This window comes from Barbatula barbatula (assembly GCF_947034865.1).
Source record: "Barbatula barbatula genome assembly, chromosome: 23".
In the NCBI taxonomy this organism is placed as follows: domain Eukaryota; kingdom Metazoa; phylum Chordata; class Actinopteri; order Cypriniformes; family Nemacheilidae; genus Barbatula; species Barbatula barbatula.
In genome coordinates this window covers 5494765-5522240 of record NC_136786.1, presented here as the reverse complement: position 1 = coordinate 5522240, position 27476 = coordinate 5494765, and the positions used below count along the sequence as shown (strand labels likewise).

Here is a 27476-nt window from a genome sequence, read left to right as displayed (position 1 = left end):
AATGCATTTTTTTAATTAAAAAGCTGAGATAATAAGCCTTTTTTGTTAAAGACTTAGCCCAGATTAGACTCGTTATAATTAGTTTTGGCAGGGAACCGTTGATTTTTAAATGACAAGATAACTTGTCAATGGTGGGGAAAGAGTTAATATAATAATCTCATATCATCTATCAATATAATTAAGTACACACGGATATAGTTAAATCCATCTGATACCGCTAAAGATAGCACACAATAAACATGGGGCAAGCCTGTGCTGTCTGATTTAACAATGATGATGAGTCTGGTGTCTGGTGAGTGGTGACTCCAATAATAAGTGGGAGCATGCTTCAATGTTGAGGCAAGAGGGAACTTGTGGTTGTTATTTTCAGATGCTATCTGATTGCAAGTTGGGGTGTGCATTAACAGTGCTAGATGGCACAAGGGGTCAGTACACGTAAAGGAAAAAGTCACAGCGGGGGACCACTGACCCTAGAAAGGCTAGTGGGGCCTTAAGAGCTGCCTATGCTTGACTTTCGGTGTCTGTCTCATGCACAAACGCGATTGCACAGCTTTTTGAGCATACTCAATTGCATAGAAGCACGGAAAGACTATACTTACGGCCGGACTATACTTTTGCCTTTACATTCATTATAGGTCTTTTCGGTCTATAGTTGGGCAGTATCAATGCTAAAGTTTGGCAAAAGACACACAAGGGGATTCGGCCAGCTTTTCTTCTCAGCTGCTACTGAACCAACAGAGTATGCGCTAACAACACAAGCTTTCGAGTTTCAGTGTCATACTTATCACATTTTGACGGAAGAGTGCTAGCAGGCAAAATGCTCTGAACTTATTGAACTTTCAAGAAAACCACAGACCACTGGGACACAAACAAGATCTTGAATAACAATCGCAGATAAATATCCAGAGCTATATAACAAAGTCAACGATCTGGATAGACCCCTCACCTCCAGTTTCTGGGCCTTGTCTCTGCTCAGAGGCTCCAGGGGGATGTTGAGATTGTTAGCCTCGGAAAGCGAACGCAGGTCGAAGTAGTACTTGGCGTAGACGCTGGATGGAACATTAATATTGAACTGCAGCAGCTCCAGAAACTGACGTTCCAGCTCGTTCCTGGTGGGAACAAGCAAAGATAATTAGCTTTGCACATGTTCATTTCCACACATGTCAGTGGGTGGAAATATGAAAAGAAAAAATTCTGACAGTTTGCTATTCAAGGAAATTCTGATTTAGCATCTCTTAAACAAGCTGAAGAAAGAAATACAAACAAAAGTGAAGCGTTCGAATGTCAGGCTGTGATCCTGACAAGAAAGCATCTTTATCACGAATGGATGGGTTTCTTTCTACACCTTTACAATTCTCAACACTTCAACTCATTTAAGTTTTAAATAAACACATTTCTGTCATCCTTTCCTACTAGCCACCTAATTATTCTTACTGTGTGGCGAAATCAAACTGCTAAACAAAGCCAGTCGCAAAACAAGACAACAAAAACACAATGTTTTCTTTTGCGGCAGTCAAAGCCGTCCTTAAAATAACTGTGTGTTCAGCTGGAGTTGAAAGGGCAGATGTGACAACATGCTGAAAAAGTGTCAGGCATCACCCTTTAAATATCTTCAGCTATTTACAAAGGTCTGAGTATTTTGCTTTCGGGGATATGATATATGCTGCCTTGTGTATGGGATGTAGTATTGCGTTTTTTTACAAGGCATTATAAATGTCAAACCTTTCAATGTCCAGCACGTTTTGTTACCTTAGTAAATGTAAGTAGTAAATAATGTAATATGTCCATAACAAGTCTCGGATTGATTTTGCTTTTATACAATAGTTCAATGGACAACAAAATGTAAATATTGAACGTATAATCAGGTATTTGCTGTACTGTCTGATTCAATATAAAAAAATATTTACATGAATGAGAAATCTTGTATTTCTTGATGCGAAACATAATAAATAAGCACTGAATTTCCATAAAGACAAAACATCCACACAAACATGAAACACACACACACTCACATGTCTTCAACCGTGATGTCTTTGAGAATCTGGCAGTAGTCGACATTCCACACAGCCTGATCGTCCCACACTTTAGATGCCAACAGGATGGCACCCAAAACAATCCTCTTCCAGTTAGCAGGACAGATGTCAATCTCAGCGTATGTTAATAATCTCTCTAGATAAACCTGATGCAGAGAAAGAGAGCATTTTTTAAAAGACGATGAACGATAATCTTCGTGCACATTCATTGAACATTTTAATTTAACATACAAATGTGTCTTTAATAAGAGATCTGTCACTCAACTTGGATTCAGTGTCTAATCATCCATTTCGTTTTCTTGGAAAATGGCTCATATGTTGGATGTGTCTGACATGTTTATTTGAATAAGCAAATACACAGTGTAGCCTTTTTTTATTGATGAGACACAAGCGCCTTTTGTCAAACCCTAAAGACAAAAATATCTAAACATTTGCACAAATATTTCACGATTCTTAAGGGAAAGGTAAATCCGCCCACTCCATCATACAAAATTCACCCGTCTCGTTTGACTCTTAAATTTCCACAAATCTTCAGATGCCTTAAATGTGCAGACAGGGAAATCTATCCCGACGAAAGTCATTCCTGAGGTGCTCATAAAATCTCAATGTTTGTCTGTTCTGTGAGATTGCATAAACCAAAATTGTACTGTTTATCACAGCAGAACGTAAAAGCTCAATTTGTTTGAGAAATCTCATTTTTTGCTTATGAATGTGATCATATTGATGCTCGACCCAAACTCCATTAATACATTTATTGTATGTATTGATGACTTATAAACTGAATAGAGAGCCTTTGTTCTGATTGTCAGTGCATGACAGCCATGGGCGTCTCCAGCATTTGTGAACGCTGCTGGTGAAAGTACGTGAACAAAGACGTCCTTATGAAATTAATGCAATGATGCATACGGCGAACGAAACAAAGATTGTGCAGCGTAAACGCACACATTCACTCAACAAGGAACAAGTATGACAAATAACATCAGTTTCACGCCACGGTAATAAAGAAATCCAATAATGGATATCACACATTTAATTGGTTTCACTGCTCAGGGGTCTCAGACCCCAAATATGCTGGCGTGTTGGCGTAGAGTTCTGAGAAAACATCACGGCACCAAGTCTAAAAGCCATAATAGTAAAATAGAACTGTTTTGTATGTGATGGTATCAGATCCCAGGGTAGATTTATACCATGAAACGATATGACTGATGTTCCTATAACATGACATTAACAAAGAACTCAAAGATACATTAAAGAGATACATTAAAGAAGACCATAGTAGTTCTGTGGTTACGTCCAAAAGAAAAAAAGTGTGGCAAGTGTAGGGTAACTAAATCAAACGTGATCTAAAGCTATACTAAATACGCAGTGAGACATCTTTACGAACAAATAAATAAAGCTCGGATTGATTGGTTAAATTGGCTGATTTGGTGGAAAGTGTGCCGGCACAAAGATCGCAACTCGATACCCGAGGGAAATCATGAGGACCTCTTCACCGTCTGCAGTGACTCAAGAGTTTTTCTTCAATAATGGACGAATCCGCGAAAGCCAGGCGGATTAAACAGGCACCTCTCCACCTGTTGCCCTCTACGGGTCAAGGAACTCTATCCGTCTCAATCTACATATAGCAACATGACACAGACACACAGAAACTCACAGAAGAATACATCGCGTGCACACCAAATCAAATCCAGAGATCGCAAGAGAGACCCACAAAAGAAATCAAACCGTATCTTCATTGTGAAAGTGCAGATATTTCATCATTTATGTACCCTCATGTCATTCTAAACCTGTATGACTTCCTTTCTTTATCGGAAAACAGATATGATCAATTTGACATGTCTAGAGCGTGCTTTATGACACCCCGTAAAGGAATGTGGTTGGGGAAATAAGGCAACTTGGCTCTCTAAAGAAGGATTTAATAACAGCAAAAGAACAGTTACCACAAAGACAGCTGCTAGGCTTAACGCCTGCTAATAAAGCGATAAATATGACAACCTTTTTTAACCGAGGTGATGGTAAATCCCCCTCACTGATGGTAAACGCTATTTTTACTTGTGCTACCTGCTCCAACGCCTTCACCAACCAATCGAAAAAAATGGCACAGCTGTGGGGGGTTTGACTGGACCACCCCTAAGTCACATGACCTGAAACTCACCAGAGTAACTATGGCACACTCGGCTGTGAGCTGGGCGGCACTGAAGAGCGTCCGGACGAATCGGTAGATCTGCTTCTGTTCCGGGTGGTGTTTGTCATAGTCTGACGGCACCTCTGATTTCTGCAACAAGGGAAGAGTGGAGAAGATAAAACAGGGTGGTTCATATACAGTGTGTGTGTTTACAAACAAAATGCAGAAAGACTTACTGAAAGCGGATGAAGTTTTTCATCAAATATGTCTAACAGCATTCGACCGTCAATATTCCTGAAGGGAGAGGAGTGACAGTAGATAAGGCAGAATGTGTAATGTGATATTTAGATATGCAATAAACTAAATGTTAAATCTGAAGACATTAAGGTTTAAAATGAAATGTACTCAATAGGGCTATCACAATATCACATATTATCTCGGTATTTATAAATAAATATGCCACCAGTGAAATTCATTTTTATTTGATGTTTTGTCTGTTATTTGGTCAATGAATCACACTTGTGTATGAAGCCAGAGGAAGAGTTTGGTGACATTTTTAATGGGTGCCGAATGCATTAGATTGTGCGAAGATTTTCGATAATTGTGGTTTTTAATATCCCGATTATAGTCAATACTGGTATATTGTGACACCCCTTATACCCCTTAATGAATGTATACTTGTATTTAGCTCCTAAAAGTCCCAAAAGTGAAAATGAATGCACTTTTAATTCACTGTGTGATGTTCACTGAGAATCACTCGGTCAAATCTATTTTCATCTCAGAATGATCTATTGTGGAAATCTAACAGTTTGTACAAAGTAGTTAACAATGACACATTTTTCTTATTTGATCAAAATTCTCAAATATTTAAAGCTGGAATCCGTAACTTTTTTGGTTAAAATTAAACAAAGATTAGTTATTGTACGAGTACCAGAGTTATTATAGTTTTATTAATATGTTAAATCAACTTTCATTTTTCATTTTTAGTTGTGATGTAAATTTTAGTTACATTTTTAGCTATTTGCTTACATGCTTTAGCCATTTTTTTCTTTCTTTCTTTCAGTTGGTATATAAGATTCATTATTTCGTAATTTTGAGGTTTTTTTGTGTATTATAATCTTTGGGCCATGAACTCGTTTCAGTTTATTTCTGAGGCAACATTTTTCATTTGGTTTAAGAAAAATATGAAAACTTTTAACTTTAACAAACTAGAATAACCTTGAAACGTTCATAAACAATCAGTTATTAAAATCTCTATAATAATATTTTTACTTGACCTGTCGAAACAATTTTGCTTGAAATGTCATTGAGCACAAATATGAGTCAGTCAAGTAACTTGCAGTTTTACATTTTAAATGTTGCTTATTTATTTTACAATATAAATTATACAAAAAATGATAACGGATTTAAAATACTGTGGATTTCCCTGTTTAAACCGGATTTTGTTTTTCAGATTGTTACCGTGGTCTCCGACCTAAATAAAGAACTGCATTTGTTGCATGTTGTTGTCTGAATGTGGCCTTCTTGGGATTTAAGGTCGAGGACCTCTGCATCACATTATGAGTAAAATATGACTGCAAAACTGTCATAACTTGGGCCCTACACCCCTTCTCGTACTCTCACACTCGCGCACGTCTTTGCGGACAGCAGGACGATCAATATGTCTCTTACCCGCTGTGCACTGCCACACATGTGGTCCGGAGTGCTATTGCAACCCGTGAGACCAGATCCATTTCAGAAACTACAGGCTGTCTTTTTAAAATGTAACCCACACTGCTGGACTTCACAACTCCATTAAGCGGTACAAATGAGACAAGGTTTTCCCGCTGTGCCATTCACATTTTACGGTCCGAGACCTCATATCAATAGCATCTGATGAGAGAGACCGTAATCATACCTGTTCTTTATGTGGTAGTATATTGCAAGGGCAACGCTGTAGACAGAAAAAAGCATGTGTAATAATCGATTAGTAAAACTGAATAAATATCCGCTAAAAATCCTAATTTGATCTGACGCTCTCTCTCAAAACTCAACCAGGTAAAATACGGTGCATAAAGATGCGATGACCTAGATCTTTTTAACATTTTATCTCAGTCATAAATGGTTAAATGTGTGAAAATTCTGCCCTGTGCATATTGATAAATGCCAAACTAAAGCGGTGTCAGCTGGATGGCTTGAGTACCATTTGATGGTGTATTTGAGGTTGGGTTGGCTGACGGTGCTGTCGTCCAGGAAGATCGTCGAACAGGAGCTGTACTTGCGTCTCACTGGACCAGACGGATGTTGCTGGACACGTACAATGCAAACAAACGCATCAGTTCACAAAAACACACACAAACGTTCAAGCCTAAAACTGAAGCCACCTGGAGCCCCAAAGAACCCATTATCTTCTCATTTCATCCTGACTGATTCTCACGTAATGCGTTTATGTGTGTGCAACAACAAACACACACCTCCGTTACAAATGTTGCTTGCCAAGACTTTTACAGCAAAATATCAAGCAAGCTATTATAAGCAATACTGATGCAAATAAATCATTACAATGTCAAAACAGATACAACAGATTTGAAGGAAATAAAGAGCAATATATGCTTGATATACTTTACCTTTGACTCCGCAATGTGTGTTAACTTGCAAAATAATGAAAGACGTTAAAACAGGAACAAAAGCGTAAGCTGTTCATTGCAAGTATTCATTGGTATGAATAGCATGCAACTGTGAAATAAAGAAAATGGAGCCATGCTTGCTGAATTTTGTATAGAATTGAAGAATGGAATTTTAAAGAAGTGTAAGGCTTGTAAAGGTGCAAGAAACGAGCTATGAGAGTCATGCAATATGAGTTTCTACTTTCAGACGTATTGGATTTGATTAGTTCTGTGGGTGTTGTGACACTCGAGGGAGATGCTTTAACTGCAGGCACACAATGAGCTTTCTAACAAGAAACAACCAACATCGCCGATGGTACTCACATGGTTGACATACAGACTTTTCCTTTTCTCCCGAACTGAAAATAAAAATATAAAGAGTTATGAAACGCCAATTGGAATACAGTACCAAGATTTCAGGACTCAGGAGGATTATATTCTGCAGCAGATAGGGGGCAGCCTTTCCTGTCTCGCTAAAAAAGTGGCCAAGAGCAGGCGACCAAAAAAAGACCACAACAGTAAAAATGATAATATTTCACTTTTATTATTAGATTCATTATTTTATATTTCTGTTTTACGAGGCAAGATGTGAATTATAAAAAAAGTGTGATTATTAAAAAATGTAGGCATGAAAGCCCCACACAAAACTGTTTAATAGGGTGAAAGCAGCAGATAGCAAAAAACGTACAATTTGAATGATTTCATTTAATACAAATTAGCCACCAATATGCAAGAACTAAAAAAAGTTATGAATGAATATAATATTGTATTGATTATACTGCAACAATGTTGTGGACCTACTTGGACCTTAGTATTTAGCTCCATCATAAGTTTCTGTTATGCAACGCAAAATAACAATTGAATAACTGTCGATCGGTTTCCTGCAAACATGAACCTGTGTGGCAATGATTTTACTCAATAGGGATTTTGACAGAAGCTTGTACGAACAGAGAAAAAAATCTGTATATATAGACTATTAAAGAGTTTGTGTTCTGGTGATGTTTGCATAGGGTTTAGTATTTGAACTGATGTTGTACACCGACTAAACTGAAAAGCTTCATAAAGCTCTCTTCATTTATTTGTCATCGCAGGTCTTTATTGAGCCCTGTAGGTCTCGTTCCAGTGACAGTGTTTCATACGGGGAGCATATATCATGGAAAACAAGATTTCCATTGCTCTTTAAAAGAGTTTGATATACTACATAGACAGACAAAAAAAAATTAAAAATCACGCAAAGCTTCCTCTCCAGTCCAACAGCACTGTTAATAAAGCAGTACCTTGAGCGTATGACTGGTTAACAGAAGTCCTTTGCATATACATTTAAAGTCCCAGCGAAATAAAAAATTACAATTCCTATTTTTCACGAAATATTACAGTGTTTATTGTAAATAGTTTATCAATGGGTGTTATTCTCTTTTTCACAACCGTGTGCCCTCATAAACATCAGATAAACTCTGAAAATGCACTTCCGTCCTGTAATGACTATCCATCTTAAATTACATATGTTAGACGGCTTGGGCGGAGCATCCGTTAACTTTTTATACGTCCAATCAAATCACACAGAAAGACAAAACCACGCCCACTATTTTTCAAATTCAAAACTCGCTCTGAAATGCGTCAAAATACAGAAGTAAAATCGCAACTTCCGGTACACGGGGACTTTAAAGGTACAGTAACAAAAACACCCTGTTCAACTGCATACAAATGGTACAAATGTACACTTAATCTAGACCTTTTCAAAGCGTACCCATAAGCCCTTTCCATTAGTACCAATTACTGCAGTCATTGAGAAACCTAAAGAAATGAACTTCATTTACGATTATCTTCAATGGACTGAGTGGGAGGGGCTTGTTAACTTGATCGACAGATGATGTGTTGACTGTCGACAGATGACTACAGACTGAGCCATTGTTTTTATGGTTCGCACAAATGAGAGTGCAGGTGAAAATGAAGAGGCAGTTGACATGACTTTGGATGGCACACAAATCTTAGATTACACATCGGCTCTGTTGAACTAAACTATGGTACCCACGGAGAAGTCACAGCGTACACACAAACCAATACAACAGCTGCAAAGCGAGACAAACAGATCCGGTTAGTAAAGCACTGCCAACATGCATTGAATTTGTTTACTTGAAAACTTTAATCGCAGATTCATTTGAATCATTCCTCAATAGTGTTACCAAAAGTCCCGGCCATTGCTAATAGACTTCATACATTAATGCTGGTAAACTACCATAAACTTACCAGAAATGTTTAAGATCCCTTTTACACACCAGCACCAAAATACTGGTAACTGTGATGTCACTAAGCGTCAGTTTCCTCTAAACAGCTGCGGTGCCACGGTTTGCGTTTGTGAAAACATAGTTGGGAATGACTTTGAATGACTGAATGTACAACAGGCCACATTTTCATTTTTGTGGCAAACTTGACTTGTTATGCCACCAGCATTGTATTAGGTAAGTGGTACAGCCAGATGCGTGTCATCATAGTATCATAGTAATATGTCTTATTAGTGATTTACAAGATCTAAATATATATGTGAACAGGGTGGGCTTGTAGTAGTTTGGTAGTTTTCACTACCAGTCAAAAGTGATGTGAAAAGTTTCTCATTATTAAAAAACTAATGTTTGATCTAAATGTGTATGCTTAAATGTCTTAAGTTACTTTACTACTTTTTTAAATTACAAAAATGTAATTTTGCAAATATGAACTAATATTTTATTTCATAAAAATGCTTCTGAAATGGAGACCTTCGACTGAAAAAGGAAGAAAGATCAGCCAATACGAGCTCAGATTAGAAGGAAACTTCTTTGATATTGCTTAAAAAGCGACACGCCACGGCACACTGTTCTAATGGATTGTCATCCAGTGTGGTCAATATGTGAAATTATAATGGCTTCTAATGCGTCCTATTGTCTTTTGTTGCATCCGGTGCAGACGCAGTGTTAGAACGGTTTCGCTTTGTATTAAGTAACAATGTCGTAATCTAGTTTGGCTATTTAATAGTCTCTTTAAACAACTTCAATGCCGATGAGCGTTTGTTCGAATTCGGTCGAGAAGCTTAACTGCTTTTGCTGAAGCGTAACCACAGATTAACTACTTTAAATTATACGAGAGCATTAATAAATGTTGCTTAGCACTACTGTATAAAATGAACACATAGCAGCCTGAGGCATAATAAAAGCTTCAACAGAACACAAAGCAGCAGACTAACAGACACGCCGAGACCGAACGTACCTTTCTTGTTGGGTAAAAGAACTGAAAAACAAAAGGGCAATGATTTCTAAATGAAACTCTCAAATACAGACGACAGTTTCAATTTACCGAATTATCCTTTGTTATGTTATTGAAGCCATGGGCCGCAGTCACATAACATCGCACTAATAACTCCCCAAGAAACGATGCAAATATCAAAACATTAGACCGGCTAGAAATATCGCCCGCTGGCTAACGCACACAGTTTCAACAAAGCACCGTTGTCCAGAGGCAACAAATTAAACACAACAAAAATGATCTCTGAGGAGGGAATGTTTGGTCTGACTAAGTATGGGCCATCTGTGCTCTTGCCCGTTTCATTTGCACCGAATTGAAGGCATCCAGAGCGAAGCTTTCGTTATAATTAACGTTCCCTTCCAGCATGCAGTCCTAAAGGGACACTCTCTCACCGTCTGTCTGGGACTTGCTGAGAAAGATGGTGCTGGCACGCGGGTGGTCCGAAGGGTTGTACTCCATGTTGAGTTCTGAGGAGGGGAGAAAAGAACAAGACAATTTAAGACTGAGGCTTGTGTTTGTAATAGAACGCTCAAAACATTGTTTCTAAGGAAATGCTGGCAAACATCGAGTCGGGCAAACCAAAACATTGACAAGCTGTTGTGTACACGCTGCTTTGAGATGACAAACACTTCGTGGAATGTTAAGTATGTTAGGAAGGGACAAAGACACGCAGAAAAAACTAAGAGATCATTCCAAATGTTCATTTGATCATCAATTCTGGATGTATTGGGGTCATTCCAGTCCAGTGTCTGTTGAATTTCAATAAAATCAAACCTCAGGAATGACATGCAGTCATCCAACAGCGATGTGAACGAGTGACACGAAATATAGATTTTCAATCTTTTCCTAACAACATGTATGAATAGTGCTTAAAAAAAGTGATTATGAACTTTGCAGTATTTGAGGTCTGAAAAAAAACAGAGCGTCTTTCTGGTATTTTCATCCGTTCCTCCAGTTTTTATTTTCTGTAAATACATGCAAATCGAATCAATATAATTGGCAAAAACACTGTCAGTAGTTCACCGAATAAGTGTACCTATAAATAGTAAACTCAGAAAAAATGAAAATGGTCTTATCTTATACATACCTTAAAATAAAGGAGTACTAAAGTAACATACCAATCCATATATACCTGTCACCGTATCATTGGAAGTTACCCTGGCTATGCGATTTTTCAAACACTAGGGGGCAGAACAATGACTATAGGAACCACATCTTAAATAAAGCCTTTAAAATAAGGGCTATAGTATGCTTCGAGTATTAAAGACTAACAGGCCTACAAACCTTTACTTCTATTCTACAGAAGATTCTACAAATCTGCATTTCCCTTATGAACACCATGCAAATGCAAAGTATTGGGTCTTTCGGAAGAGTTCAAACGCATCACATGCTGTACGTTTCACCAGGAGGCTGCTTGAATTGAGACTATGGAAATATATTACGTCTGGGCCTCACACAACATGGGACATGATTCTCTTTTGTTACCTCCCGATGATAGCCCTGCTTTAAACTGGAAACAGCCATAAAGGACATTAAAGAATCATTTAAGCGAAAACATTAACACACGGCCACCGCACCAATATAGAGTGCAACTTCCTTTTGTCTTTCACAGATTCCCACCCTTTCATATACACACACATCGTGACTTTCACGCCTGTTCAGCAGCAAATGCACGCAGATGATGTCATGAGAGGAAAAGTGTCACGCCCCAGCCAGGAAAAAGGGAAATCCAAGAGTTCAGAGCTTCTAAACGTAAACCGGTCAATGCTTAAACACGCAGTTTCCTGAATGTCTTCCATACTGTAGAGTTTATGTGACAGTTGTGACACGCATGTTAAAATCTGCGAAATTAGAAAACCGCGATCGAGAAATAAGCCATCGCCTGGCTCAAGGACAGCAACCATCCGAGCGGGCGAGTGTATTGTGTTGGTAGTCTTTTGAACTGCCGTCTTTTGTGTGGGAGTGCCACTCGAATCTGAATGGAGTGTCGCCTGCGAGACATACAGAGGACCAGTATGAGAAAAAAAAAAGATAAATCAAAGATGCAGCTTAGTCCGGGGGAGAGAAATATTAAACGTGTGGCTGGTCTCAGAAAGGTCTATGGCTATTAGAAAACATATATATGGACGAGGAATAGGAATGTATAAAGCATTTCTGTGATATAAAATGACAGAGTTTGGTCTTATAGGGTTGACATATGCACTGTATACAATTAGCGTACATGAAGTATTCTGTTGTTTGAGAAAGTAAGTGTGCACATATTGTGTGGTATATCAAGATTTTTCTATGACGCGTGTCATTTCCTCTTTCCTGTGACTCCGCCCTCTGTATATTGTGAGGAGAGGTTAGCGGTTCAGAGAGAGTCGAGTCTATACACCCCATCACTTCTCACAGTCATGAAGGATCTGCGCCATTGTAGTGACATCTATGCATGAAAGGTTTTTAGTAAAATTATATTGTAAAATATCATGTAATATGGGATTCATTAAAACGCAAAGAAAATTGTCGTCATCAATGAGGTCAATAAATGTTTCTGACCCGAATTACAGCTCAGTATAGCCACACCAGCTGTGGCCTGACACCGGCCAGCCAAGCAGCATCTGCCTGTGGGTATGACCAGCTGATACCCAGCGGCCTGCCTGGCACCGGTGCCCATAGCTAACAACATATCTCCCTCAGTGACTGACACATAAAGGATACACACGGTGTCAGACCAGCAGAGAAGAACAACCACGTGAAGATGTCCAGGATTGGACCAGATAAATAGCCACTGATGTGTGTAGTGCAGTATGGCCCAGGCACATTATCTCCTACACATCTACTAAAATCTAAATCTGATGTTTTGAATTGGAGAATCTCCAGCACTGAGTGGCAAGAGAACTGATATTTTATCTAGGCTAACTTGAAGGGGTCGTATGGCGCGAATACATGTTTTTCTGTGTCTTTGGTGTGTTATAAGTTGCCCATGCATGTATGAGACACATAAAATTGCAAACATTAACGTGTCAGAACAAAAGATGCGTTCTATCTAAAAGTGAATGCTCACCCAGACCTGCCTGAAAAGCCTTGTGTAACCACACCCCCACAAATCTACGTCAGCTTGTGGTAATATTTGACAATAATTTGGCAGTAGATGTCCATGAATTCATTAAAAACATTTTTAATACTTTTTAAACATTTCTATAAACGTTTTATTATAACATCCTATAAATACATTGTAAAAAGTGCAAATGTCGAAGTAATATAATAGGAATTACAATTTCAAGTAAATAAATACAACAAAAAATAATGATAGTAAAACAATCAACATAATAAATCATTCTTAAATTATATTACAAAAATGTACTCTTTTTTTTTTCCAGAGTATTGAACAGAAAGCTTCTTGCAAACTACACATCTAGACAGCTGTAGCTATATCTACTTGAAAAAGCTTGGATACAATGGGTGTCATGAACTAACAGTTAGCTAAGGTAGCGTCCAATTCCTTTTACCCTAACCGGGCAACTCAACAGAGCGGTCACAGTTATTTTCTGAGGTTAAAATTCTCCTGATATGTCAGTTCTCAATCTGACAGTAATCACATCCTCGCCCGACTTGTTTCTGTCACCCCGGTAGATCGATGACAAAGACGGGTTCCTTTGCCCCAGACATAAAGAAACACTTGTTCCTTTCATCCTGAGATTTAAAGCTCATAGATTAAGATTTCTTTATCAATTCATTCAGCATCATTTAGAATTAACATTTGTTGTGTTCAATGGTTGTAAAAAAAATGCAGTGTTTTGAACTCACGACCCTTTATTAAAAAACTACGAAACAAAGACGTGTTGACAAATATGTCATTTTGAAAAGGGTCATACTGTTAAGTGATGTCACCATCAAGCACCAAGTGATCCACTCAATGTGTGTTTAACAGCTTTGTTGACCTATCTGGCAACGCCATGTGCTTTCAGCATGGACAAGAGACCTTCTCGGTTGCTTGTATATCAGCTATTTAAAAATAACCTCAAGACAGCTCAGTCAAATATCTTAAACTGCTTTCAGGGCTTCTGTATCAACTGAAATTATAATGTGCACCGATGCTAAACAAATAATCTAACACACATAATTCACTGGCTTCTAAAAAAGGCATTGTACATTATTATTTACATATGAACATTTCGAAATATATACGTGTAAAAAAACCATACACGGTTATAAAATCTTTAAGACGATCTAAAAATACTCTTGCATTCCACACACCCCTCTGTTTTGTGAAAACACTGTAAAGCGGCTTCTTCAAAACCTTTAGAGCTCATGGAATCATTTCTAAGCAAACCCGAGTATCATGACTTAATCACACGTGAGAAGATCAACCAATCAGGAGTGTGCATTAAGAGCGGAAAGTAAGCGGTGCTAGGATGTGGAAACGTAAGGAATAATTTTCAAATGCAAGACAATCAAAAGTGTAAACAGACATCCATCATCCATAAAACTAAAGAGCCAAATGCAGTGATAAAACATCAACACGATGGTGCAATAAATCATTGAGTGTGTGTGTAAAGACAGCTGGTGTCAGAAGCGAGATAACAGGACAGTTTCTGGGCATCATGCGCACTTGCAAACACACTGCACACATGCACACAGAAAAATAGAAAGTGCCACCTGGCCACCATTCATAATGACCAAACACTGACACAAACCCACGATGAGATCCAAAAAACTCAAAGTCCACTTGTTGCTCAGGGAAATTCGCAAAACTGGTCTTATCACAGGCATGATACATTAACTCAAGTATGATTACGGTTTCAGTGAAAATAAAATACACATCAATAAATGTTGATCGCTATCAACAGCATTACAATTATTATTTTTTATTAATGAACCCGAAACATTCCTCTAAAATCATTTAGCTCTAAAAAGAAAATAAGTATATTTATGGAGGTTTTCTGTGTTCTGAGGATATCTCTCAATACACGCATTTAACTCTCACATGATACAAGATGTCACGTGACTCCTCAAAAGACTGAAGTCTGAAAAAGTTCTGAGAGCCCATTGTCTCTCTTTCTCATGGCTTAAATAACGCCGCCCGATTCCCGTGAGTTTGCGTCTATTCATGTCTTTTTGTATGTAATGTATTCGCGCAAAACGCTTAATTCGTGTTTGGTGTGAACCCAGCAGTAGTCCCCTCGCAAACAAACTCTGGTGTGGTTGGACCGGAATATAAACGAAAATATAAAAAAATACCCATATTTCTAAATAACTTCGTTCCGTCGCAAATTACATGTGAAACAAATGACCAATCGGGTTGTGATCTGATGCTTATGCGTATGCCTGTTCCGTATCGTATCTTTAGGTTTGGTGTTAAAAATGTGAACGCAAAGTGAAGCATTTGCTTTTTGGTCGGGACAAAAATAACTAAGAAAACCGAACTACAAGTATGAACACACAAAGTCCGGAAGCATAATAGGAACTATGAAGCGGTTTTTAGCATTGTGAATTTTCTTAACGTTGTGACATTGACAGTTTTCTACGTTCTAAATCTGCCTTTTTGCCCCCGAATTTGAATAGACAGACATTTGGACGGCGATGATATTTTAATGTGAGCCATTAGCTGGTGCAAATGAGCCATCTGTGACCTGACACATGCCTCTGTGCCTCAATCATACTTCCTGTGAGCCCAGTTCCTGTCCGGAGACGACATCATATCCTCTCACGCTCAATTCTGCCGAGCAAACAATGATACGTTTCATAAAAAAACTAAAGCGATTTAGAACAACAGAACAACAGACTGGGACAAAATGTCAATGCAGATGGCATGAGGTAAGTTTCAGACTCAGAGGATTAGTTCATCCCGAAATAAATATTCAGTCATTATTTTGACTGGCTAATCCGTAAGATTGTCTCTTATTTGCAACTCAAAAGGAGAAGGAGTTGTTTCTTTCCATAATAAAAAGGACAATTTTGTCAGACTCTGAAAAGTACGGAAACATGAAAAGCTAAACCATTTTGTGTGAAAAACAGATGGAAATTAAAGCCGCTTGGACATTTTGCCTAAACATTTTTTTACAAAAGAAATATGTAATAAGTAACATGGCTATTAAATGACATTTGGGTTATGAAACTACACAACTGTTACTTTGGGGAGAACAATTCAGTTAATGACAACGACACACACAAAAGTGGATGGTCATTTGTTTTCGGTTTCCCTCTATAGAATGGCCAACACCCCTCCTCATCCCATGTAATGCTTTCTAAAACAAGGGGTTAAACAAATCAAAGCCTTGCTGAACCGACGCGCTTCAGCCATTAGCCGGAAACGAAGTCAATCGTGTTTCCAACACTATAAAGCCTGACAGAAAGACATGACACATTCAAAGTCACATGCATAAACTTCGGTCCCTCTCAAATGAGATCCGCCCACAAATAGTCCCTTGAAACATCTCGAGGCCAAAATTGCCATCATTCTTTAGAAATGACAGTAAATTGAGATAAAATGTGTAATAATGTGCAGAACCACCATATCCAGAGAGTACTGTACTGTATGTATGTACATATGGGTGATGAACGTTGTGTGTGTGTGTGTGTTTGAGAGACAGGGAGGGAGTGGTGGGGTTGAAGTATGCAGTAATTATCTAGTGTTAATACTTTGTTCTGTCTTGTCGTCGCATCCTTGACTGTCGCCTGGGCAGCAGCACCATGGAAACAGCAGATAAAGGACACAGAACAGTTTCTCTCTCTCACCTAATGCTTCGGCCAGTATCACAGACTTTATGGACTAACACTAATAACACACACACAGTAAACTGACTACTCATATTATGAGCGGGTGGGAACCGTTTGGTTCGGGGTGGGACTCAGAATCGATACTTAGGGTCACGATTCAGAATAGATTCTTGATGTACTCAGCGTATTTAAGATTGAATATGTCTTTGCGTCATGTTTGAGCTCAGAGTTAGAGAAGTGTTGGTTCTTTGGCTTCTACTCCGTCACATATTGGATTTTAATACAACTAAGTGCCCAGTAAAGCCATTCTCATTGACGTATTCTGCTGTGAGATATTAAAACCGGTATATACTAGTAATTAAACGTGACTCATGAGTGCCCTATGTTAAACAACATTAGACCGATATTAGAGTACTAGTCCCGTGCAGCACACCCAGTGCGTCCGTCTGGCTAACAAACTGTGCATATTTACAGAAGCGTGTTCATGTTCTTAAGTCTTTAAGGTTTATACATCATACAGGTTCGGAACAGAATGAGGGTGAATATAAAATGACAATTGTTTTATTTTTGGCTGAACCCTCCCTTTTAATAACATATCGTATGCTTTTGAAATGGCAAAGATTTTTTTTTAACCCAGATCCTACACAGTTGTCCTACATGTACGTTGTTGCCTGGAGAACAAGGTAACTCTGCAATTTAACAACATAAAACGAAAGAATTGTACAGATTGTAGCTTCCAACTAACATCACACATTAATCTGCCCAGCTCATATTAGAGACCCCCCCTGAGTGTTTGAGAGCCGTCCAAATAGTGCCAGTGCAGTGGCAGCTGTGAGTCGTGTTAATGTGTGGCCAGCGGCACCAGCTGAAGTGATCAGAGCCCAGATTTAAGATCAGTGCAGAGCCGAGGTGTCAACAGGTGCCTCAATGAACACAAACTCAATGAAGCTTCACACATATGCTGAGCTTGGATACATGGTCGGAGAAACATTTTCTTAACCATAATTAGAGCCTTTTGTCTTGACGGCTGCTGCAAGTTCACCATTGTTTTGGTAATTGCTTCAAGAAAAGCAATACAGACACATGAGAACTCGCTGTGCCAAAAGCCCCAAAACCATTAGAAATAACTTTTAAACACTTGAAATATATAACAAGTGTCTCGTGGTTTGTAATTGGTCTGAACACTTTCGAAAAGGAAACATTTTATACTAGATACTTAACAAACTGCAAAACTTGGGCTGCGTCCAAAATCGCCTACTTCCGTTATGGAAGTTCCATACTATACAGTAGGCGAAAATGAGTTTGAGTCATGAATAGCACGTCCGAAACCCCAGTTTGCGAAATACAGTAGGCGAGAAATTCCCGGATGGTCTACTACTTCCGCCGAGATTTGTGAGTGTGGATCGGTTGGACACTTCTCTATCCCATGATGCCACGGGAGCTGAGCAACAGTCAAATTTCAAAAGTAAATCAAATAAATATAGTGGAAAACTTGCCGATACATTTATTTCTCATGACTAAATGATGTTCGTATCCACGCTGACGTGTAGGTTGATTTTCAATACGTCATAGGTCAAAGAGCATATGGGTCACATGACCATAAAACATGGCGGACGCAGTTTGTCAGAAATGTATTCGTACTACTGCTACTCTACTATATAGAACATACTGTTTTAACGGCGATAGGTAGGTACTTCTTTCAATTCAGTACGTACTATAACAGTATGCAGTTTCGGACGCAGCGTTGGTTTCGCAAACGTTATACAGATCTTGCCTATGGTTGGTTAAAAAGATGTCTTATGACATATCGCTTTATTGCTCCCCAACTCTTTGTAAGTCGCTTTGGATAAAAGCGTCTGCTAATTGACTAAATGTAAATGTAAGATAGCCCCACCCCCAGACTCATACCATTGGTTGAGTCAACGTCACTATATCAGGCTTGTTGGGCTGCTCAATCAATCAATGGAAAAGCACCACAAAGCCACATTTTCCACACTTTTTGGCAAAGAAACATCAATGTGCTATTGCTATAAACTATCTCAAACATCCGAAGAATGTGCACCGAAGTACATCTGTAAAAAGCCACAAAAAGCTAAGTGTAAACCGCATTGTGCATATCTTGAGTGAATATTGAGCGAGTCCTACTCGATTAACTTAAGGAATGGCTCTCCGCTGCAGCGTGAATGTAAGTGTGTGCGTTTCACGCTGTGAAGGAAGCAGGCCTGACTGTGATGCCATCTGTGTCGGCACCACACTGCCTTCCTGACATTTAAACATGGCATTATATTGCAAGACGCCCATTACGCACACCCTCCACTAGACTACAAGTACACTACTGTAACAACAGTATATGATTTTATATTATTGCACTTCTGCTTGGCCAATCGCTACATTCCAAGGCAATGTTTAATATTACACAAAAGTTAAATATAAATGTATTTTACATATATGACATATTTGCAATGATTAAACCAGTTTTTTTTACGAAACATTAAATATAAAAAACATTCAAACTTCACACTTCTCTTTTCAAATACCACGATCCCTTTTATAATTCCAAATGTTTTTGGTTTCAATAAGGAATAAATCAACACTTAAAGCTGTGCTTAAAAAACGATTTCACTCGTTTAGTTATTTTTTGTTGTGTAAATAAATACTACATTTTGTTGTGGTCAAATTAGCATTAAGAATACCAATTCACGATATTGTTTTTTAACTATATAGAAAAGCCCAAGTTGCTCTTTCCTGTCCATTTGTGAGCCCCGTCCAGGCTGTTTCATTTCTGAGAGCTTTCAATTCAGGTCATCGGAGGTTCTGTAAACATGTTCACAGGCCACGCCCCCTCACTGCATATTCATAAGGTCTCTTCATCATGAGGCACCTTCTCACACAACAACACTGAACAGCTGCAATGATCTCCCAGGACCAGCTTCCCGGCATCTCAGCTGCTTCACAAGTCTAGAAAATCGCTTGAAAATACACTCTTCACGATGCCATAGAAGAACCGATTTTCTCTAAATGGTTCCACCTTTAATATTCATGGAATCTTTCTGTTTCACAAAAGGTTCTTTGTGGCGAAGACGTTTCTTAACAATGTAAGGAAAGAGATGCTTCTCTATAGTACGTGTGAATGAATGGTTCTTCTAAGGCATCGTTGTGAAGAACCTTTCAATCGTCTTTATTTTTAAGAGTCTCTTTGCATGTGGCACAAAAGTCATTTATTTGTAACTAAAATCCATTTTCACAGAATTGTATTCTGTACCTCTTTACACTTGATTAACTTTATACTTGACGGCTAACCTTAAAAAACGCACGTCACTTCAGAATATTTCTTTTAGAATCGCTCAATGCATTAAAACAGAAGAGCAAATACTGACGCAAAACCGCTTTGAGGGAGAAAAATCCAATTGGCATCGGCCTACAGTGGCATGCATGATAGCTAAAATTCAAGCTCCACCCCCTGAGATGCTCAAAGGGCTGGTATGGGTTTCCTTAGAGTTGTTAACAGAGGAGGCCCGACGCATTACTGTAACCACGCTACAGACAGAGAGATAAAGAGGCAGAAAAGAGCTCAGATCAGAAGAAAGGGGGATTTCACCAGCTGGCTGTTGTCTGTGTGGTTTAATGAAAGGATTGGGTGATATTTATGCATGTCTCTGAAGCTGGGCTATGACTCCTACACCCGCCAAACAATAGCCCCCACAGACTCGCCCGCCGCACATTCGATGCTACCACCAGCCTATTAATGCCCCAAAGAAAACAAAACACAGACTCTGTGTTAGGAGAAAAACTGTCGTCATTTCCACACCCTTGAATTATTTCACTCCTCAATTACTTACTTTCGTCCATCACACACTGAAAGGAGGCCACAGCATTCTCAGAAGTACCCAGTGACCAGGACTGTCAAGGTCCAAAAAGTATTAACCAGGATCATAAAATAGTACATGACTTTCGCTTAAGATTCCAACAGCTTTCTGTGAGGAATAGCTTGAAATCAAAGTTATTATTTACTGTAAATGTTGTCCTTTGCCAAGGTCTCAAATGTCACCAAAGGTGCTTCTCATGTCCTGCAACCCCATATGATGCAACGAATAAGTCATGAGTTCGATCCCAAAAAAAACACATGCTACTTACATGGCAATTAAACAATGTGTATCGCTTTGGGTAAAACTGTCAGCAAAATGTGTCAAATAAATAAATATAGCATCAAAACCAACGGCTTACTTTACCACTCGCCCTCCCTAACAAATGTTCACATTGCACCTTTCAAGTATCATGTTGTGGTCACGTTAGCCTGTCACACTTAAACCTTCTGCAAATACACAAAAAAATGTTACAAAATGTGGTTGATCAACATGCGGTTATTGACTGGAGTGTTTATTCAAAGCATTTTACGGACCGGCTCAAAGGATTTTCTTATCTTTTAATGATGGATATGCAAATAACCAGAGCTACTGCTAAACACATCGTACTACTTGGCTCATTGTGATGGTCATTTGGCTTTACAAAACCAACAGGTATGATTTTAGTGGATATTTTTGGCTGTAGCAATGAGTGACAGCTTGAATCTGATTCACTTTCGATTCATGTGGCTCTTAAGTCGCTCTAGAGAGCAGGAAAAGTTGCAGTCTGGCTGACGTACCGAAACTAAAATGTACTAAAATTTTGTTATCACAGAAATGTGAATTTCATGTTTATTGAAAATAGGTTATAGACGGATTCATAGGACGCATGCACCTGGCCCCAAGATAACTTCTGGTCTGTGTTTGTTCATGTAACTACTTATGTTTTAATTCATTGATATATTTATACTATCATTTTATTGTATAGTATTTAGGGGTGTAACGGTACGTCTATTCGTACCAAACCGTCATGGGGAAAATTCCAAATGAAGTCATCGTTCCTATGCCCTACCTACTCCCTTCGAAGGCCAGAGCCCTTTGAGTTTAGACTTAGGAGTGAACAGGGCATTTGCGTGCCGTGCCATTAGTAGACGTTTGGAATGCACTTGGCAAAGGAAGCGACTTATGTCATTTCAATCCTATATCACTTTCTTTCTGCGGAACTCTAAAGAATATATTTGAAGAAAGTTGGTTACAAGGCAACACTGAACCCCTGTTTGTGTTCAACGGAAGAAAGCGCAAGGTTTTGGACAACATGAGGTGAATAAATGACAGAATTTTCATTTTCAGGTGAACTATCGCCTTTTATTGTCATGCAAGAGTAAATCTGCTCAAAGCAAACAAAATGAAACCGATGTAACAGTTCGTTTTCAAAAAACATGCACAAAAGGTATTCGTTGAATGAACATCTATGAACGTGAATGATATAATAATTCCACAGAGTTCCTCGTGGCAGAAAACTGTTTATGCATTTTCCACTCATTTAAAGAACAAATCCGCATCAGCAGGCAAGGATTACTCTGACAGGCTAATATATTTCCCCCACTTCATTATAGCTTCGAGAGCATCTTGCTGGAACTATGAGAGGTTTCCAGGGCTACAGTACTTAAGGGCTGAATATATTCATACAACGGCAATCTACGAAGGCCTCCTCAAGACGCCTCCATTGAGGAAACGGCCAAGCTCACCTTTGATGTTTACTAAATAGACGGATGTTTTTTCTGAAGCGAGTGTAGCTCGGCAAAGTTATGAGATAACAGCACGTGAAATGTGATATTGGGGTCAAATAAATTGTGTGATTCAATCACAAAAGACTGGCCGTTAATAAAAGTGTCAGCGTAGGAGAGAATCTGTGAAAGAGGTCTGCTGGCCTTGTTGACCAGGTGCTGGAAATAGGCCGGACATTTCCATATAATAACTCCAAAAGGTGCAATATAAGAATGAACACAATATATGTCACATTACTGTACTTGCCATATAAAAAGAAAGGGCTCTGATAAATATAGCAATATTCCAATGTGCCTTTAAGATCATCTTATTGAAGATCATGCACTAGATAAATATAGTCCGACTCATTGTGTACTGTATGTTTGGATCAAACCGTTTCAAGGCTTTGCTGTTGGGTTAATGAAAACGGGTTCTCTGATTTTTTCAAACTTGCAACTTCAGAGCGCAAGACCAGCTGTATTGCACAGAACAAGAAAGAACAAACCTTCATATTTCTGAAGCGTCAGTCTACATGAAACAATCTAACACACGGATGCAGAAGTGGAAGGGAAACCAATGCACATCCTGCATGTCATTTCCTTCAAGGGACAAAAACCACAATGAGACTATCACAGACAGAATCTCAGCCAGTCACGCGCGACTCCTTTCATGAACAAGCGTGATAAGAGAGCATTCTAAAGCTGACTCATAAAATGATGCTCTTTCATTTGTGCTGCTATAAGCTGCCACATTAAGATGCAGAAGAGCTATATTCCTCAGCTCTGACTTACTCCGACTGTCCTCCACTACATTTCCAGAATATTCAGAATTATTCAGTGTATGTTCGGTAAATCCCAGGCTGTGTTAATCCAGGAGGATTTTAAAATACTACTTATCGCCAGACCTGAACACCGATGCGAAAGCAGGAATGAACACAAACCTCTTTATCATTTCTGCCAGAGCAAATATAAGGCCTGCATGTTGTGGCCAAAATTAGCCTTGTTTTGAGTTTGCTCGTGTCACATGAGATGATTTTGAAATGAATCTGCAAATAAGAACTGTTTGCTGGCAAATTACTGCTGATAGCTATTCATTTTCAGTACCCATTTTTGTTGGTACCTTTTTAACAAATATTTAGTTTTTGCCAGGGGTGACCCCGAATAGTCAAGGTTCGATGCGTCGATAGGAGGAGCCTGATTCAACTACCGATCTCACTGTCGAATCTTCGCAAAGGTGTTAAGCAATTGTGATTTTGCCATTTTGGACAGCGCTCAAATATTCTTAATGATGTAAAGAAATGGGACAGTTTAAGGGTTTGGTACCGAAACACCGCCGCATATGAGCGTGAGGTCTGGCTATGACCCAGCGCAGGATCGCATCTCTCCACGTCTTCTGTGCTGTGAGACCGGTAAAGAGAAGCAGCACATTCCGCACGCATCCGCAGATGACTCGCAGATGAATGTGAACACCGTTCCCAAACATTTGACAATTACTGAATGTCTGGGCGTATCAATATGAATTAACACTTTGTCTGTAAATGCACGCAGTTCGTCTCTTTGACTGAACTTTGCTCTGCATGATACAAAAAAAGAATAATATATCTCATCTAGCAAGTGGCACAGCATTGTTACGTGATGTTTAAGGAAAATGTCCACTCATTTTACTATTTGTGGCTTGTGTTTTGAATTTATATTCCCCTGCATTTCAGACATTTTGCCTAAACTAATTTATTTTGCACATTATTGTGACTTGAATCTCATAATAATTCATTATTACACAAAGACAGATATTTGGGAATAATGTTAGCAACCAACAGTTCTGAAGCACCATTGACTGCCATAATAGGAAAAAACGTTTGGTTCTGTTGAACACAAAACAATATATATTTTTAGGAATGTAGGAAAACAAACAGTTCTGGGGTAAAACTACTTCTGACTTTTAAATTGTTCCTATACTACGGCCGTCAATAGTGCTTCAGAACTGTTGGTTGATAACATTATATAAGAGAGGAAGATTCTGAGATCATGAAAACACTGAGAGTAGGAGAGTCCAGCAGTAAAGAAATACTAACAGCAGGAAAACAACTCTGGCGGATAAACCGAGTGGAAGAGAACTTGAAGACGCACTACCGGTTTTCAAGCATGATGTTTTAGGGTCCACAGTCAGTGGACCTGATGTCTGACTTTACCCAAGTCACAGATTTGTATGGGGAGTCACAGTTATAAACACAAGCCTGAGGCAATGCTCATGTACGCACACCCTCTTACTAACAAACGGCCAACTGTACTGCGTTTCCAATCATGCCACAGTCACACTGTGCTGCCGGTGCCTCCAGAGAGAAGACGTGCTTGAGAATCAGATGAACCCGTGGTCTGATGACATCCTGAGGAAAGGTGAAAAGCATAATAAACTAATCCTAAAAGTGCATTTCGCCTCCGCCAGGCACGGAGATGCCAACGCTAAAGTCAGGGGTTTGCTTTCCAGAGAATGCATTTGTTGAAAAAAATTTTTAATAGTTGTGTAATCTACAGTTTAGATTTCAACGGGTGATTTCAGAAAACCCCTTTACGGCCTGTGAGCTGAGCTATAAAAGTATAAAAACTCTTAAGGAAGATACAAAGTAAAGACAAAACATTACTGCCATATAAGTAAGGCTATGTATTGTGTTATTCTGCATGCTTGTTATACAATTACCTCCATGTAAAGATATCATTATTAAACACATTAGGCAGCTTTTAACAATGAGGATCTAGAACTGGGTGTATTCTCTAGGATGAAGCTGATTCACACAGTAGCTGTGTGAATCACAATGGGCTGTGTTAATCACACTACAGTTCCATACCCATCTCCGGAGACTGGCACAGAACCACCTCACGCTCAAGAGAGTATCTTTACCCAACAAAACCCCTCTCATCTCCAGGGAGAAAAACTCAAATATAACGCTATGACACACTCGACAGTACCACATTGAGTGTGTGCGCGGATAATAATGTTTTGGGTCTTAAGCATATCTATGTTTCTTAGACCATGATCAAAGGTGCCCGTCATGAAGTGTACTTTGGGTTACAGCATTTCCATCACTTCCAGGCACTCAGATTCTCAGGCCTCACACAGATAGCTTCTATGTCTGAGCCCTGCCCTGAGTATGTCTGCCTGCGGTCTCATGACACCTCCATCAGCCCCTCTCTCTCCTTTCAGATGTTAAATTACATTAGAACATATCTGGATCCAATCTCCGCTACACCAGATGTCCGGCATGTAAGCTCCATTATCTGCACATCTCGGATCACACCTACTGTAAGATTTGCAGCGCAGCACATGATCGAATACTGCAAACTTAAGCAGTGGTGAGCAGAGTGCAGGCTATGACACAATAACATTCGACAAGGATCCACATCGGAATTAAAGAGGACTACAGTGATAGTACAGGATGAAATGTCTGCAACTGGGATGTAGTCCACTATTCGTGTATATATGCACGGTTTTGTTTCCAAAACGTTCGTTGTGACAGTACGGTGGAAGATGTGTATCAAACTGATCAAATGTAAGTACCGTGGCCATTTCTGTGGTACTGCAAGGACCTTCCAAAACTATTGTGGTCCGGTCATAAAACATAGACCATATAAAACATAGAACACATGGCCAAAAACAGGGTTGTATAGCAATACGCGTTGCACTTTATGTACTGTGTCCCCAAAACAACTGTAACTACTTGAAACATAGTAAATGAACACATGATGTGTATAAGACTTTTCAAACAATCTTGTCTGAGTTTATCTTTATACCAATAAACTGTAGTACATCCATGGCACCTTGTTTGCGGTGTTTATAGGCCTAGCTAATGTCCCAGTGGTTTACACGAAAGTAGTTGTGACATGTTACAGTGTTTGTACTGACTATAACACCATGGTAGGCTACTGAACATAATTCATTTATTCATCTATGTAATGCATTTGCATGCTACCAGAGACCACATGGTTAGCGTTGGTATTATGGAACAACCTCGTCCAATAATGATATCAACGCTATACGTTCTGGCACTTTCTGGTTCTCTACTACCCTGACCCGTTATCTTGCAGACACTGACCCGAGAACAGAGATCAATCAATAGATCAGCATTTATTTCCAGCGTGCGCACTGACGCCGGAGCAACACACCCACCGTCTATGTTCTCTCTGTCGCTGATGTGCTGGAGGTTGCAGCCCGTGTCCTCTCGACTGAGCTCCGGTTCGGGCCGGTACGACTCCAGCCTCGAGTGCGCGTTCCTCCGGAGCTTCGGGCTGGACGACACGCAGCACGAAGTGCTGTTCCCCATGATTCCTGGTGTCTGGAGATATTAACGCCGATATATATCCGCCCACTGATCGACGGAGCCCGCCCGACAGACGATGGGGCGTAACAGCAGCCGCGGATGATGGGATCAAACACTGGAGTCGCGATCCGCTATAAAATCATTGCAGTATGCCGAGCGGATTAAAATGCTCACGTAAAGCCATTGAAATTAAACGATGCATTTAAATCACCGATCGGCGCTGTTCGTATCACGACTTTCCACCCCTCCTGAAAACAACAAGCGCTGAATAATAACGCCTCTGTGCGTTGTTTGCATCGAGAGATTATGCGCTGTTACATTGTATCAGCTGTCAGTGTATCGCCGAGCCCACTATCAAGCGACACACGCATACGCATACAGCCGCGATCAGCACGGAACAGCTTCCGGTTCAGCGCCTGACGTCACACAGAACGATACATCTGAAGACTGCAATGGCCGTGTTGCACTCGGCTCAAGACTACACAATACACCAAACCTAGTTCACTATACTGCATTATGGCGGTATTTCGCTATTTCGCTTTAATGTCATTTTTAACAACATTTTTATTACAAATACAACTTGCTATAGAATTGACAACATTCAAGGGCTAATTTGACTTTTCTGTATGTCAATTAATAGCAATTGAATAGGTCTATCAGTGAAAAACAAAGAACATTCGAAGCTCAGTTGAAGCAGTGAAACATACACAATACATTCAAATATATATGTCATATTGGACGGTTGGACCATCAGACCTAGTTAGTACTAAATGT

At 39.3% G+C, this 27476-nt stretch overlaps 1 protein-coding gene across 2 annotated transcripts in view; it reads right to left on the bottom strand.

Moving 5' to 3' along the window:
- Positions 1–27218, bottom strand: part of ccny (cyclin Y) — a 30934-nt gene extending 3716 nt beyond the window's left edge. Inside the window, exons 1-10 of one of the 2 annotated variants that reach the window (XM_079488173.1) lie at positions 26552–27113; positions 10472–10546; positions 10044–10064; positions 7128–7162; positions 6341–6444; positions 6056–6091; positions 4395–4452; positions 4189–4308; positions 2013–2179; positions 947–1109 (exon numbers count right to left, since the gene is read on the bottom strand). In XM_079488173.1, coding sequence (XP_079344299.1) covers positions 947–1109; positions 2013–2179; positions 4189–4308; positions 4395–4452; positions 6056–6091; positions 6341–6444; positions 7128–7162; positions 10044–10064; positions 10472–10546; positions 26552–26705 — 933 coding nt within the window. In that variant the 5' untranslated portion in view covers positions 26706–27113. Of the gene's footprint in view, positions 1–946; positions 1110–2012; positions 2180–4188; positions 4309–4394; positions 4453–6055; positions 6092–6340; positions 6445–7127; positions 7163–10043; positions 10065–10471; positions 10547–26551 lie in introns of both variants that reach the window. The other variant, XM_079488174.1, reaches the window with a different exon arrangement.
- Positions 27219–27476: the final 258 nt, after the last annotated feature.